The sequence below is a fragment of the Hyperolius riggenbachi genome, chromosome 1 (assembly GCF_040937935.1).
Source record: "Hyperolius riggenbachi isolate aHypRig1 chromosome 1, aHypRig1.pri, whole genome shotgun sequence".
Lineage (NCBI taxonomy): Eukaryota > Metazoa > Chordata > Amphibia > Anura > Hyperoliidae > Hyperolius > Hyperolius riggenbachi.
In genome coordinates, this window is record NC_090646.1 from 474192403 (window position 1) to 474208053 (window position 15651).

General features: G+C 44.5%; 1 protein-coding gene across 8 annotated transcripts in view; it reads right to left on the minus strand.

Annotated features, from left to right (window-relative positions):
- Positions 1–15651, minus strand: part of LOC137521658 (cytosolic phospholipase A2 gamma-like) — a 125906-nt gene that overhangs the window by 32612 nt on the left and 77643 nt on the right. For all 8 annotated transcript variants that reach the window (XM_068241279.1, XM_068241270.1, XM_068241260.1 and 5 more), the window contains 2 exons: positions 14340–14384; positions 6422–6565 (listed from right to left, as the gene is read on the minus strand). In XM_068241279.1, the coding sequence (XP_068097380.1) occupies positions 6422–6565; positions 14340–14384 (189 nt within the window). The remainder of the gene's footprint in view (positions 1–6421; positions 6566–14339; positions 14385–15651) is intronic.

Genomic DNA, 15651 nt, shown 5'->3' on the forward strand with positions numbered 1-15651 from the left:
TTTACCAGAGGTGCTGGCAAACCCAAATTGGCAATCCCCTGATTCCGCCGCACCCGTACTTCCCCCTTTCACCGCCCAGTCTGGAGTCCAGGTGGAGACAGATAATCTAGGATCGGCCCTAGACTTTTTCTATCTGTTCTTCACCCAGGATCTCTTGGACTTAATTGTGGCAGAGACCAACCGTAAGGCCACACAATATATAACCGCCAATCCGGAAAAGTACCTTGCCCAGCCTTTTCGGTGGAAACCAGTCCAAGTTTCCGAAATGAAAATTTTTTTGGGCCTTCTCCTTCACACGGGACTAGTAAAGCAGAATGTGTTGCGGTCTTATTGGTCTACGGACCCAGCACATCATGTTCCCCTGTACTCTGCTGCCATGTCCAGGACACGATTTGAGAACATCCTGCGCTTCCTGCACTTCAATGACAACGAAACCTGTCATCGAAGTGACCACCCTGCTTTTGACCGGCTCCACAAAATTCGACCCCTCATAGACCACCTGTCATCCAGATTTGCAGATGCTTATACCCCTGACCAGGACATCTGCGTAGACGAGTCCCTCATACGCTTTACCGGGCGCCTTCGCATCAAACAGTACATCCCAAACAAGCGCGCCCGGTATGGGGTGAAACTGTATAAGCTCTGTGAAAGGGCCACAGGCTATACATCTTATTTTAGGGTCTATGAGGGAAAAGACTCAAAATTGGAGCCGGTCGGATGCCCTGACTACCTGGGGAGCAGTGGAAAGGTTGTGTGGGACTTGGTGTCACCCTTGTTCCAGAAGGGGTACCATCTTTTTGTGGACAATTATTACACAAGTGTGGCCCTCTTTCAGCACTTAAAAATAGAAAAAATCCGATGCTGTGGCACCGTGCGGCCTAGTCGCCGGGGCTTCCCCCAACGGCTCATTACCACCAGACTTCAACGGGGGCAGAGGGCCGCCTTGTGTGCTGACGACCTGCTCGCGGTGAAATGGAAGGACAAGAGGGAGGTTTACTTCCTGTCCACCATTCACGCAGACACGACAGTTGAAATTCAACGGCGAACTAAGGTCATTGAAAAACCCCTTGTCGTCCACGAGTATAATACTAACATGGGAGGGGTGGACTTCAATGACCAGAGGTTAGCGCCCTATTTAGTTGCCCGAAAAACAAGACGCTGGTATAAAAAGTGTCTTTTTACCTCATTCAATTGGCAATTTACAACAGCTTTGTTCTCTACAGTAAGGCTGGGAGAACTGGCTCGTTTATTCAATTTAATAAACAGATCGTGATAGAACTCCTGTATCCAGGAGGTGCCGTGGCCCAACCCCAAGATGCAACTAGCCGGCTGCATGGAAGGCATTACGCCTATCCAATTCCGACTACCCCAGGTCAACGAATCCGAAGAAAACGCTGTCGTGTCTGCAGCAGGGCTGGAATAAGGCGTGACACCACTGTTTATTGTCCCACCTGTCCTGACCAGCCTGGCCTATGCCTAGGGGAGTGTTTTGAGAGGTACCACGAGCAGGTACACTATTAGAGAGTAGGGAACTCCACACACAGCGGTAGGCACACAAGGGTCTCTCAGTGCTATTTCACACTGCTGCGATGCGTTAGGGCAAAATGCCTAGCAAAAGTCACACTTTGCGGTCCCCCCCTACGCCGGAAGTGCTTGACTTAACGCTAGTGCATGCCTACGTTACTGCGTGGCTTCTGTGGCAATATCGATCGGCGCGGAAGTCATGTTAGTCTATGGCGACGCAGTTCATTACTAGGCCGAATGCTACTCTTGTGGTATTGCCTGAAGGTCTGTTTTGGACGATACGGTGCGGCGGGCTCGACCCACCGGATATGTCAATATGCAGTGTGAAACCAAACATCGGGTTTCCAGAGACCCTAATACACAGGGCTGCCAGAAACCTCTCCTTTCACTTGGGACAAATTGCGTAATGTATTTCGCCACAACTCTGTGCAATTTGCACTTCGCACATTGTTCCATGGGGGAGGAGAGGTTTGTCCTCGGGAGGTAAGTTAAAAAAAAACAAAAAACAGGTAAGCAAAGAAGTTAATGTTTGGTTTGCAATGTTAAGTTTTTTATTAAAAAAGTTCAAAGGTTATTAATGTTAATGAAGTAATTGCTTTGCTGCTTGCTTGTTTTTTGGGTTTTTTTTTCTCTTTTTCCATCCAATAATCTTCCAGGTGGACCGAGCGAATGACTAACCAGCTGCAGTACTGATGGTGCATCCTGACAGAACGTTGCGCGTCTGTCAGCTTACACACAAGTCGGTGCATGCAGCGCTGCAGGACGAGATTTCTCCTCCGCAGTCAAAAAGATACGTTTGCCGAGGCATATGGGCCGAGGAGTGGTGTTGGGGATTCATATGCTTTGGCAAACACTTTGTATCAAAAAAGAACTCTGGCAATGATTTGTTCATCCACATCGATCGGTGTGAATGGATAAATCAGGTTTGCCAGGGCATACGAGCTGGTGGGTTTGGATTTTTGGGGCGGCAGCTCCTATGTCCTGGCAGACGCCTTCCCCTCCTTTTTGTATTGTTTTGTCTTTTTTTCTTCTCTCTTTTTTTCTATCCAGACCGACCAATCAGCTGCAGCACTGATGGTGCATCCTGACAGAACATTGCGCGTCTGTCAGCTTACACACAAGTCGGTGCATGCAGCGCTGCAGGACGAGATTTCTCCTCCGCAGTCAAAAAGATACGTTTGCCGAGGCATATGGGCCGAGGAGTGGTGTTGGGGATTCATATGCTTTGGCAAACACTTTGTATCAAAAAAGAACTCTGGCAATGATTTGTTCATCCACATCGATCGGTGTGAATGGATAAATCAGGTTTGCCAGGGCATACGAGCTGGTGGGTTTGGATTTTTGGGGCGGCAGCTCCTATGTCCTGGCAGACGCCTTCCTCCTCTTTTTTTTTTTTTTTTTTCAAAATTTTTTGGCAGATATTTTTTCATCCACATTGATTGATTGTTTGACGTTCATTTTTCCTTTCAGCCCACAGTGCATTACCCTTATGCCCAATATAAGGAGTATAGCAGAAACTCCTAATACTGGCCATACATGTAATGATTGCAGAGACCCTAAAATGCCAGGACAGACCCCACGAATGATGCCATTTTGGAAAGAGGACACCCCAAAGTATTCCGTGAGGTGCATGGTGAGTTCATAGAATGTTTTATTTTTTGTCACAAGTTAGCAGAAATTGTGGTTTTGTGTTTTTTTTTTTTTTTCACAAAATGTCATTTTCCGCTAACTTGTGACAAAAAATAAAATTTTCTATGAACTCACCATGGCCCTCATGGAATACCTTAGCGTGTATTCTTTCCAAAATGGGGTCATTTGTGGGGTTTGTTAACTGTCCTGGCAAGTGGGCGGGGTGCTAAATTTTGAGCACCCCTGTAAAGCCTAAAGGTACTCATTGGACTCTGGGCCCCTTAGCGCAGTTAGGGTGCAAAAAAGTGCCACACATGTGGTATCGCCGTACTCGGGAGAAGTAGTACAATGTGTTTTGGGGTGTATTTTTACACATAACCATGCTGGGTGGGAGAAATATCTCTGTAAATGACAATCTTTTGATTTTTTTACACACAATTGTCCATTTATAGAGTTATTTCTCCCACCCAGCATGGGTATGTGTAAAAATACACCCCAAAACACATTGTACTACTTCTCCCGAGTACGGCGATACCACATGTGTGGCACTTTTTTGCACCCTAACTGCGCTAAAGGGCCCAAAGTCCAATGAGTATCTTTAGGATTTCACAGGTCATTTTGCGGAATTTGATTTCCAGACTACTCCTCACGGTTTAGGGCCCCTAAAATGCCAGGGCAGTATAGGAACCCCACAAATGACCCCATTTTAGAAAGAAGACACCCCAAGGTATTCCGTTAGGAGTATGGTAAGTTCATAGAAGATTTTATTTTTTGTCAAAAGTTAGCGGAAAATTGATTTTTATTGTTTTTTTTCACAAAGTGTCATTTTCCACTAACTTGTGACAAAAAATAAAATCTTCTATGAACTCACCATACTCCTAACGGAATACCTTGGGGTGTCTTCTTTCTAAAATGGGGTCATTTGTGGGGTTCCTATACTGCCCTGGCATTTTAGGGGCCCTAAACCGTGAGGAGTAGTCTTGAAACGAAATGTCGCAAAATGACCTGTGAAATCCTAAAGGTACTCATTGAACTTTGGGCCCTTTAGCGCAGTTAGGGTGCAAAAAAGTGCCACACATGTGGTATCGCCGTACTCAGGAGAAGTAGTATAATGTGTTTTGGGGTGTATTTTTACACATACCCATGCTGAGTGGGAGAAAGATCTCTGTAAATGGACAATTGTGTGTAAAAAAAATTAACAAATTGTCATTTACAGAGATATTTCTCCCACCCAGCATGGGTATGTGTAAAAATACACCCCAAAACACATTATACTACTTCTCCTGAGTACGGCAATACCACATGTGTGGCACTTTTTTGCAGCCTAACTGCGCTAAGGGGCCCAAAGTCCAATGAGCACCTTTAAGCTTTACAGGGGTGCTTACAATTTAGCACCCCCCAAAATGTCAGGACAGTAAACACACCCCACAAATGACCCCATTTTGGAAAGTAGACCCTTCAAGGTATTCAGAGAGGGGCATGGTGAGTCCGTGGTAGATTTCATTTTTTTTTGTCGCAAGTTAGAAGAAATGGAAACTTTTTTTTTTTTTTTGTTTGTCACAAAGTGTCATTTTCCGCTTACTTGTGACAAAAAATAATATCTTCTATGAACTCACTATGCCTCTCAGTGAATACTTTGGGATGTCTTCTTTCTAAAATGGGGTCATTTGGGGGGTATTTATACTATCCTGGAATTCTAGCCCCTCATGAAACATGACAGGGGGTCAGAAAAGTCATAGATGCTTGAAAATGGGAAAATTCACTTTTTGCACCATAGTTTGTAAACGCTATAACTTTTACCCAAACCAATAAATATACACTGAATGGGTTTTTTTTTATCCAAAACATGTTTGTCCACATTTTTCGCGCTGCATGTATACAGAAATTTTACTTTATTTGAAAAATGTCAGCACAGAAAGTTAAAAAAAATCATTTTTTTGCCAAAATTCATGTCTTTTTTGATGAATATAATAAAAAGTAAAAATCGCAGGAGCAATCAAATAGCACCAAAAGAAAGCTTTATTAGTGAGAAGAAAAAGAGCCAAAATTCATTTAGGTGGTAGGTTGTATGAGCGAGCAATAAACCGTGAAAGCTGCAGTGGTCTGAATGGATAAAAAGGCTCTGGTCCTTAAGGGGCGAAAAGACTGTGGTCCTGAAGTGGTTAAATTGCTGTTACCACTTTGCGATAGATAGTGACTTTTGGGTTGCACTTTGGGCACTCTGCCTCCAGAAGGTTCGCCACCACTGTCCTAATCTAAATGTCCCACATTGCTAAGTTCATGAAAATTTGTCTCCACCCGTGGCCACACCCACATTCTGGTCCATGGCCATACCCATTTTTCAGCACAGCACGCCGCACAACTTCAAAATTTTCTAAGCACGCCACACCACTTCTTCCCCGCCTTTTTGCCCCCCCTCCCCCCGGAAAATTTTCTGCGGATGCCCATGTTCATATAGTCAAAGGCTGAGCGCAAGGAAACACCTTAAAATTGTGGTGCTGGAGAAATCTTCTGAGAGTCCCTTGGACTGTAAGAAAATCCAGTCAGTCAATTCTTAAAGGAAACCTGGAGTGAGAGGTACATGGAAGCTGACATATTTAATTTTAAACTACACCGGCTGCCTGGCTGGCAGTCCTGATCTCAGGGTCTTGCTTAGGGTCTATGGCTGTAAGTACTAAAGGCAAAGGATCAGCAGGACAGCCAGGCAACTGGTACGGTTTAAAAGGAAATAAATATGGCTGGCTTCATTTGCCTCACTTCAGGTTCTCTAAAGAAATTAACCCTCATTGTTCACTTGAAGGAGCAATGCTGAAACTGAAAAACTGAAGCTGAAATATTTTGAACATAGGCCCATATGCAATTCATTTTTTCTCCTGGGTGATATTTTCACACCTATTCATATAATGCCTTTAAGCCGCCAGCTAGCAAGAAAAATAAAATATCTTTTTATCAACTTTTAATGCAGGGTAGACTACAAGCAATAAGCTCGCAAGGGCAGGGCCCTCTCCTCTTTTGTGTTTTGCAAATCATTATACATTTTATTCATCATGTTACTTTTATCAATGTCATTACCAATTCTGTATTTTGTATTCTGTATGTTGTATATTTTTTTTGTATTTTGTCACTGATTATGTATCTTGTATATTGGTGTACACCATTGTCTATATTATGTACCCCATGTTTGTTTCTCACTTAGTACAGCACCACGGAATATGTTGGCGCTTTATAAATCAATAATAAACGTGCTCCTATTGCAGTAAATACATACCCAATATACGCGACTTCATTTTAGAGTTGCCATCCAAAGAATCTACATGGTCTAACCTATACAGAAAATTATGTGTCGTTCCCCATTTCCATTTCCTAAAAGAGCGTGCAAGATGTTGCAATACCGTGACTTCTTCCGAGATCTCTGTAGGGGGTTAAAAACAAAACAAAAAAAGGCACCTTGTTTAAAAAGTCTCAAATCTCTAAGTTTTTAGTTTTAACAATTGGAGAAATATAGTCTCATTTCGAATAGTGTTAAAGGGACCCTGAGAAGCAAAAAAAAAAAAAAAAAAGAAAAGAAAACTTATGCTTACCTGGGGCTTCCTCCAGCCCACCATAGGCTGCAAGCCCCCCCGGTGCCATCCTGGCTCCTCTCCCGGTCCCATTGGTGGCTGTTACCGTCGACTTTCGGGCTGAAGATTTGCAGTTTCTTCCTGAACAGGGACGCCGCGAGTAATCGCGCTGGGCGGCGTGACAGTCCTGTGCATGTGTTCATGAAGTATACGGCAGACCTTCAGCCCTAAAGTCGCCATTAATGGAGCTACCAGCAGGGGCCGAGTGAGGAGCCAGGAGGATGCCAGGGGACCTCACGGCCTACGGTGGGATGAAGGAAGTCCACCCTAACTACCAGTTTCATTTTTTTTGACTGCTCAGGGTCCCTTTAACTGGGGTTATAGCTCCATTTGAACTTTTAATACTCAATCCATCAGGATGGACACATGTGACTGAATGCTTATGTACAATGAGGACTAACAGGTTGCAACCTGTGATATACATGGCCTGTGGCATAGGGACCATGATCCTGCTTGTGACCAGGCACTTGGCCTTCAGAGCAGCCCGTGCATGTCCCAGTACATTGATCTCTATATGGGGCCTGGACACAGCTGCTGCCATTACATTGAATCATGCACATTAAATCTCCATGCTACAACAGACACAGCAGCAATAGTTCCGCCTGCTCCCCTCTTGTTTGAGCACGGCAGCCTTTTAGAATGCAGGCTAGCTTGTGGCATCGCCCCTGGACTGTACCACCCCTCTGCTGGCGCTTATTTTCTGTCCTCAGCTCACTTCTCTCCTCCTATAATTGCCACGGTGGTGCTGCAGCAAAGCACTAACAGCATAGCTCCCAACTGTCCCTCTTTTGCAGGGACAGCCCCTCTTTGGGTACCCAGTCCCTCTGTTCGTCTTTATTCCTCATTTGTCCCTCTTTAAGAACTATTGTACAGATCTATGTACATATGTATTTTTCTATTGAAAAATGTGTTTGACTCTAAACTTTATTACCGTCCTTTAAATTGATATATTTCTTATTTCCAAATGTAAATGTGAAGGAAAATGGACCAGAAAGGACCAGTGAGGTTTGATTTATGAAAAAAATTATTTATGGTATGCATGACCAGGGGTGTGTCAGGAGCGGGATTAGGGGTGGGACAGAAGTGGGGCTTAAGTGTCCCTCTTTCTGATCTCAAAAAGTTAGGAGGTATGTAGCAGGGCTGTGTGTCTGCATGCTGACGGGGTGTCAGGCTCTCCCCTCAGACCTCCATGTGTTTTCTCTCGCCTCTTTCAGTTTCTCCTATTCCCTCTGCCTAGCCATGTGACTGCAGCCTGGCTCTCTGAGCTCCCTGTAAATAGACCCTGTGTTGAGCTGCTGCTGTACTGAAACGCAGTTTACTGGACCTGTATTTCAGCCACTCACATACCAGGAATTCTTAATCTCTCTGGAGGAGTCACTAGTCAGCCACAAGCCAGCAATAATGTCAGATAAAGCAGACTGCTAGCCACAGGAGACATCACTCACTGTCTAGTATGTGTGCTGTGCATGTCTGGAAAATGTATCACGAAAAGATATAGGTGCTTAAAGCACCCATAAATTGCTTGATGGCCATGTAACGATTGTGGAACTTTCTCCGTGATCGGTGCACAACGCGTGCGCTGATACGGCGGAAATCCTCCACAAGCGTATAATTGCAGGAACCCAGCAAAAGGTGCTACGCACCCGTAGAGGGAAATTCCTGTCGGCAGCAAGAGAAGCGATTGTGAATGAGAACGAGCAAAGGGACAGGTAGTATGTGTGTGCGCCAATCTAGTCGCCACCCCGCGACAGCGCACACACACAACAGCAGATACGAAACAGAAACGCAACCGCAAGAAAGGCGATTGCCAAAAGTGACACAAGGCAGAACAGAACAGAATAAGAGGATAGCAAAGGCACAGCAAATCATACAATGAGGAGATACGGAAAATAACAAACGCTAACTGAACGCGAACACCGCACTCATTCACAACAGTGCACGCGTTCATGCGCGGTCTCCACGTGATAAGCACAATAGAGACAAGCACGCCTAACTAACCATCGACAGACAAACATGTAACAGGGGACGTTAGCGCTTGCTTAACGGTTACCTCACCGAGCCTCCAGCAAGCGTTCGTAGCAGACAAGACAGACACGAAAACAGGGACTAGCGAGAGATAGGATCCACAGCACTAGCGAAAGTGGCTAGCGCGATCCAGGTACAGAGTAGCAGAACAGAAGGATCCACAGCACTAGCGGAAAGTGGCCAGCGCGATCCAAGGAGACAGAACAGAAGGATCCACAGCGCTAGCGCAAGATGCTAGTGCGATCCAAATGAGACAGATCAGAAGAGATAGCTGGTAGCAACCGCTGCACCAGCTATACTCCAAGAACAGAGATCAGAACCATTTCCTGTCGACCACCGCTGGGACAGGACAATCGCAACAGAACAAACAAACAGATAAGCAATCCTAACTGCACTAAGTAAACCTGCCTAGTGCAGTTTTCCAGGAATTACTCTAAGCTGATCTTCAAACAGAGAGTAAGGCTGACACTCCTCCAGCAGTGTGACACAGGACTGAATCCTTATGATCAGCCAAGAATTGTGGGAAACACATAGTACTTATAGTACATGCCTCCAATGAATGTAGCCAGGCAATTTGCATGACGTATGCAAATTCCTCAGCAAGCACAAGCTGCAACACTGACAGAAGCGCTCCTTTCCAGAGTCCTGCAGCATGCAAACCTAAACAATGGTCAAAAAGCTGCCTGCCTGCACAGGCAGCGGAGCAGATCATTACAGGCCACCAGACGGACTACTCCTTTAGCTAGATCCCTATCTGATGAATCTGATCAAAACAGTTATCTATTGCCTGCCCACACACTACAGCCATTTCCAATAGATTTCAGCATGAAATGTATTGGAAATCGTCCTAGAGCCGCCCCCCCCCCCAACCCCCTCATCGGGGGGCCCAGGTCAAAATTTCACATCAGGGTATGGAGGTCTTTAACTACACCACTGTGCATAGCTTTGGCACTTTCCAGTAAGTGTATATGGAGCTGGGTTCTGTGTTTTAATAAAAGATGATATGCAAGAAAAGAGGAATTCTGCTGTATGATTTAAGCATTACTACAAATTTCCAAGAATTGCTGATCATGTGAACAAAGCTACGTGAACCAGGAATTTGGGGCTCGAGTCATAAGGAGGCACAGTGACCAGCCTCTCTTGCACAGCAAACAGGCTGTTGGTTTGATGCCAGGAGAAGAGTTCAAGGAATGTTTAAGCACTTCACCACAGAGGTTTTTCCCCTCTTCTGTACCAGAGCAATTTTCACCTTTCTGCTCTCCTTCCATTCATTTGCCTATAACTTTATTACTACTTATCACAATGAAACGATCTATATCTTGTTTTCGCCACCAATTAGGCTTTCTTTGGGTGGTACATTTTGCTAAGAATTATTTTATTCTAAATGCATTTTAATGGGAAAAAAAGCAAAAATGGAAAAAATTCTTCGGCCATTTTAGTTTTAAAATAATACATGCTACTGTAATTAAAACCCACACATTTTAATTGCCCATTGGTCCCGCTTATTGAATTATTATTTTATTTGGAAATAAAGGTGCATTTTTTTTTAGTTTTGCTCTCTAAATCACTATTTACAAGCCCGTATTTTCAAAATTAATAGTAATATACCCTCTTGAAATACAAAATTAACAAAGTTCAGTCCCTAAGGTAACTATTTGTGTATTTTTTTCTACTGACTTTAATTCAAAATTTTTGTTTGGGTAATTATGGGATAGTGTGGGAGGGAAGGTGTTAATTTTAAATGTACAGTACACGTGGGTCTTTTTATTAAAATAAATGTATGTAGGTGTAATTTTACTATTTAGCCACAAGATGTCCTCGTACATTTCCTGGTAGTGTACTATAAGTAGGCGAACAGGAAGTCATGTGTGGATGTGTTACTTCCTTCGTTACAATGACCGCATCTCACTGATACCGGTGGTCATTGACACGGGGATTTAGATCAATGAATGGGAACAGCGTTCCCATTCATTTATCTCCCCTCTAACGGGCAGCAGCAAGAACGTGTGCAAGAGCAAGCAGTGGTCATCTGATCAGTGTTGCCAACCGCCCGTAAATTTACGGGCAGTCCGTAATTTTTTATGCAAATTAAGCTGCCCGTGAACTCCGTAAGGAATTCAGCAGCGTCCGTAAAAGGCCGGCCGATTGGCCGCCCGCCCTGTTTCAGGAGGACAGCGGCGCAGTGGAGGAAGAGCTGTTGGCAGCGGTGGAGAAGGGGGGCAATCTCCCCCCCCTTCTCTCACCTTTAGTGCTCTCCCTCCCTCGCTGACTGTCCCCTCCTGATCTGTGCGGACTCGGAGTGGCGCTTGGCAGCGGGTGGGACTTACCTTCCGTCTCGCTCCTGCGCCGGAAGTTCTGCTGCTCTGGTCTGGACCAGACCGGAGTAGCGGCAGATCATCCCGCGCCGGCGACGAGAGAAGACGCAGGTAAGTTCCACTCACTGCCGCCTGCCACTGCGCTACATCTACTGGGGACATATACCTCTGGCTACATCTACTGGGCACATATACATCTGGCTACATCTACTGGGCACATATACCCCCTGGTTACATCTACTGGGCACATATACCTCTGGCTACATCTACTGGGCACATATACCTCTGGCTACATCTACTGGGCACATATACCCCCTGGCTACATCTACTGGGCACATATACCTCTGGCTACATCTACTGGGCACATATACCCCCTGGTTACATCTACTGGGCACATATACCTCTGGCTACATCTACTGGGCACATATACCCCCGGCTACATCTACTGGGCACATATACCTCTGGCTACATCTACTGGGCACATATACCTCTGGCTACATCTACTGGGCACATATACCTCTGGCTACATCTACTGGGCACATATACCTCTGGCTACATCTACTGGGCACATATACCTCTGGCTACATCTACTGGGCACATATACCTCTGGCTACATCTACTAGGCACATATAACCCTGGATACATCTACTGGGCACATATACCTCTGGCTACATCTACTGGGCACATATAACCCTGGCTACATCTACTGGGCACATATACCTCTGGCTACATCTACTGGGCACATATACCTCTGGCTACATCTACTGGGCACATATACCTCTGGCTACATCTACTGGGCACATATACCTCTGGCTACATCTACTGGGCACATATACCTCTGGCTACATCTACTGGGCACATATACCTCTGGCTACATCTACTGGGCACATATACCTCTGGCTACATCTACTGGGCACATATACCTCTGGCTACATCTACTGGGCACATATAACCCTGGCTACATCTACTGGGCACATATAACCCTGGCTACATCTACTGGGCACATATACCTCTGGCTACATCTACTGGGCACATATAACCCTGGCTACATCTACTGGGCACATATAAACCTGGCTACATATACTGGGCACATATACCCCTGCCTACATATACTGGGGACATATACCTCTGGCTACATATACTGGGCTCATATATCTGCTGGCTACATATACTGAGGACACTGGCTGTTTACCATTATGTGCATTTACTGGTGAAAAGCTGTCTCTTATGTGCATTTACTGGTGAAATGCTGTCTCTTATGTGCATTTACTGGTGCAAAGCTGTCTCTTATTATGTGCATTTACTGGTGAAAAGCTGTCTCTTATGTTCATTTACTAGTGAAAAGCTGTCTCTCATTACGTGCATTTACTGGTGAAAAGCTGTCTCTCATTACGTGCATTCACTGGTGAAAAGCTGTCTGTCATTACGTGCATTTACTGGTGAAAGGCGGTCTCTTATGTGCATTTACTGGTGAAAAGCTGTCTGTCATTACGTGCATTTACTGGTGAAACGCTGTCTCTCATTATGTGTATTTACTTGCCATGCCCACTTTAGTCGCCGCAAATTTCCTCGAACATGTTGCCCCCTACCCATTTGACTGCCCCCTCATATGTGCCAGTCTAGAACCGGCCCTGTACCCCTGCCTACATATACTGGGCACATATACCCCTGGCTACCTGTTCTGGGGACATCTATACCCCTGGCCACCTATTCTGGGGACACCTATAGACCTGGGGCTACCTATTTTTGGGGAACCACTGCTGTCAGATTAAATGTATTTTGGGGAACTGCTGCCAGATTATGTGTATGTTGGGGGAATCGCTGCTGCCAGATTACATCTATTTTTTGGGAACCACTGCCATATTATCTGTATTTTGGAAGAACCTCTGCCAGATTACGTGGATTTTTGGTGAAATGCTGTAAGATTACATGTATTTTGGGGGAAGGGGGGGAAACACTATGGCAGAGCTCAAACTTCCCTGGCAGACCTTTCACAGCAATATTAAAATCATGTATATTTGGCTCCACCCATGACCACGCCCACATTATGTTGTGTGGCCACGCCCATTTTTTGCCGCGCCGCGCTTAGCGCGGCGCAGGGGGTTTTGTCAGTAAAGAAAAAAAAATCTCTCAGTACATTTTTGGGTATTTGTCAGTAAAAAATAACATGAAAGGTTGGCAACACTGCATCTGATTCAATAGACAATTACGTCCCTGGGCAGGAACTGAAGTCCAGTAGGATGTAGATTATACATCTCAAACTACACAAGTGGCTAAAGGACCACTGTCGTGAAAATCTGTCGGTAATGTCAGATTCTACTACTTACTGTAGTGAAGGCAACATGGGAGAAAAGTAATTTATGGCGTATTTTACTCTGGAAGAAACATACTTATTTGTATGTATTTACATGCATTTTAAATTTTAAGATTTTTTGCTACATTTGTCCTTTAAGAGAAGTGGGCTGAGTGGCAAGAGCCCAGAAACTGGCATCATAGCCACACTACCTCAAGTACTATATATATATGTTCCTAGACTGTAGTCAATAAGTTGGGACATAAACTTGTGTTTGAGTCTTGAGAAAGAAGAGTTGAGTTTGAAGGAGAGGACTGGGTTTTTGTGTTAGCCAAATGAACTCCTGCCTGCAAAGAAACATTTATATGTAAGTGTCCCTATGCCAGTCCTATCTGGCTGTGCACACACGCGTGTTGCCAGTCACACATGCATGTTATTGCACGTTATATGCACAACATATCTAGCATTTGCACATGATCGCGCAAATTCAAAGTTCCCCTGGCCAGCACTCTGTGCTAACTCATTCTGAGAGATAACTTGCCTCCAACCCCCTGTTGAACTTCAGAATGCTCAGTCTGCTGAGTCTGACCTCTTGATTGATCTTCCATTTATTGACCTAGTTTCTTTGACCAACCCGATCTCCTTCTTGGCACTAGACGGACCTTGATCTGTTGTCCATTCAGGGCTGGTTCTACACTATTTGCTGCTTGAAGTGAATGAATGGAAGGGGGTGGGGTGGGGGGTTGAATAGTGGGTGCATTAGATAATTTACCAAGGTGTTGAAAAAAGAAATAGTACAAACATATTTTTCACAGTTTATCTTTGACTTTCTAACTTCATGACTTCTAAAAATATATATACAAAATCAATGGTATAAATGTTATGTATTGGTGTAACACAGTCTCACTGTATTTTGGGTGCAAACTTCATTACCTGAAATAGCAGATAAGATATGTGAACCTTCAGGCTGCATGGTAACTGTATTAAATAAAGAAGGAAGATAAATTTAGGTGCGTGCACAGTATATTATGATACAAAGATAACCGGCACAAAAACCAACCCAAAAACCAACCCATAGTCAGTATGCCGCTTTATTTCAGCAATTGAAACCTGATTGTTGGCAACTGCTCTACTTCCTTCATTTTAGGTCACAGTCTTGGTAATCTGGATACAAGAAAAATATTGACATCTGGTACAAGAAAGGAAGACAGTTATTCCCCTGAGGCCTACATCTAATAAAGGCGCATGTTAATTTGGGTGCTGGAAGAACCCAATAGTAGAGTTTACTGGTATTCTGCTATCACCTAACCGGACATACTCTAACATTAACCCTCCACTACCTATGCCTATTGACCAGCATTAATGCCCCCAGACCTATGCCTCACGCCAACTACCCCTCAACTACACCTAACATTGTTTGTTATATATGCTGCCCCGGCAGCCATTCACCCAGGAGTTGTAGCTGCTGCCTGCCGCCACCGACCATTCTCCCCTCATTTCCTAGCCAGATTTCAGATATATTATAGCCGAACTCAGGTGTCCAAATTAGCTGGTCGGTGCCGCCATAGCCACAATTTACATTGTGGCCTAGGGCAGCACCTAAACTTCTAGGCGCATGGTGCATCCACTTTAACAGATTTACAACCGAGATAAATTTCATAGCTTAAAGGGAACCTAAACTGAAGATATAGATTTTTGACTTTTAAAAAATAATACCAGCTGCCTGTTGATCCTGTGTAATACTTTTAGCTACAGCCTCTCAACAAGCATGCAGATCAGTTGCTCTGACTGAAGTCAGACTGGATTAGCTCAATGCTTGTTTCAGGTGTGTGATTCAGCCACTATTGCAGACAAAGTTCAGCAGGACTGCCAGGCAACTGGTATTGTTTAAAAGGAAACATCCATATCCCTCTCAGTTAAGGTTCCCTTTAAAAATGTCTGATTTTCACACTACTATATAGAAAGCACAGTAAAATAAGAAAGTAGCCATAATGGATCAGTGTTTAAAGTCCCAAAATTAACCTGTAGTGGACCAACACCAATTAGGAATTTGTTTGCCCATCAAAATCACTAGTGACGCATTGTGACACTATGGATAGAGGCGGAGTGACGATGCGGGGTACACAATTGAGCGGCATGGGGCTGGAGGGGTTAGAAGGGAGAACAGTCGAACGAATCAGCAAAAATGCATGTCTGCAGCCATTTGGAAATTTTGTCACCACCATAGACTGCAATATTAATTGCA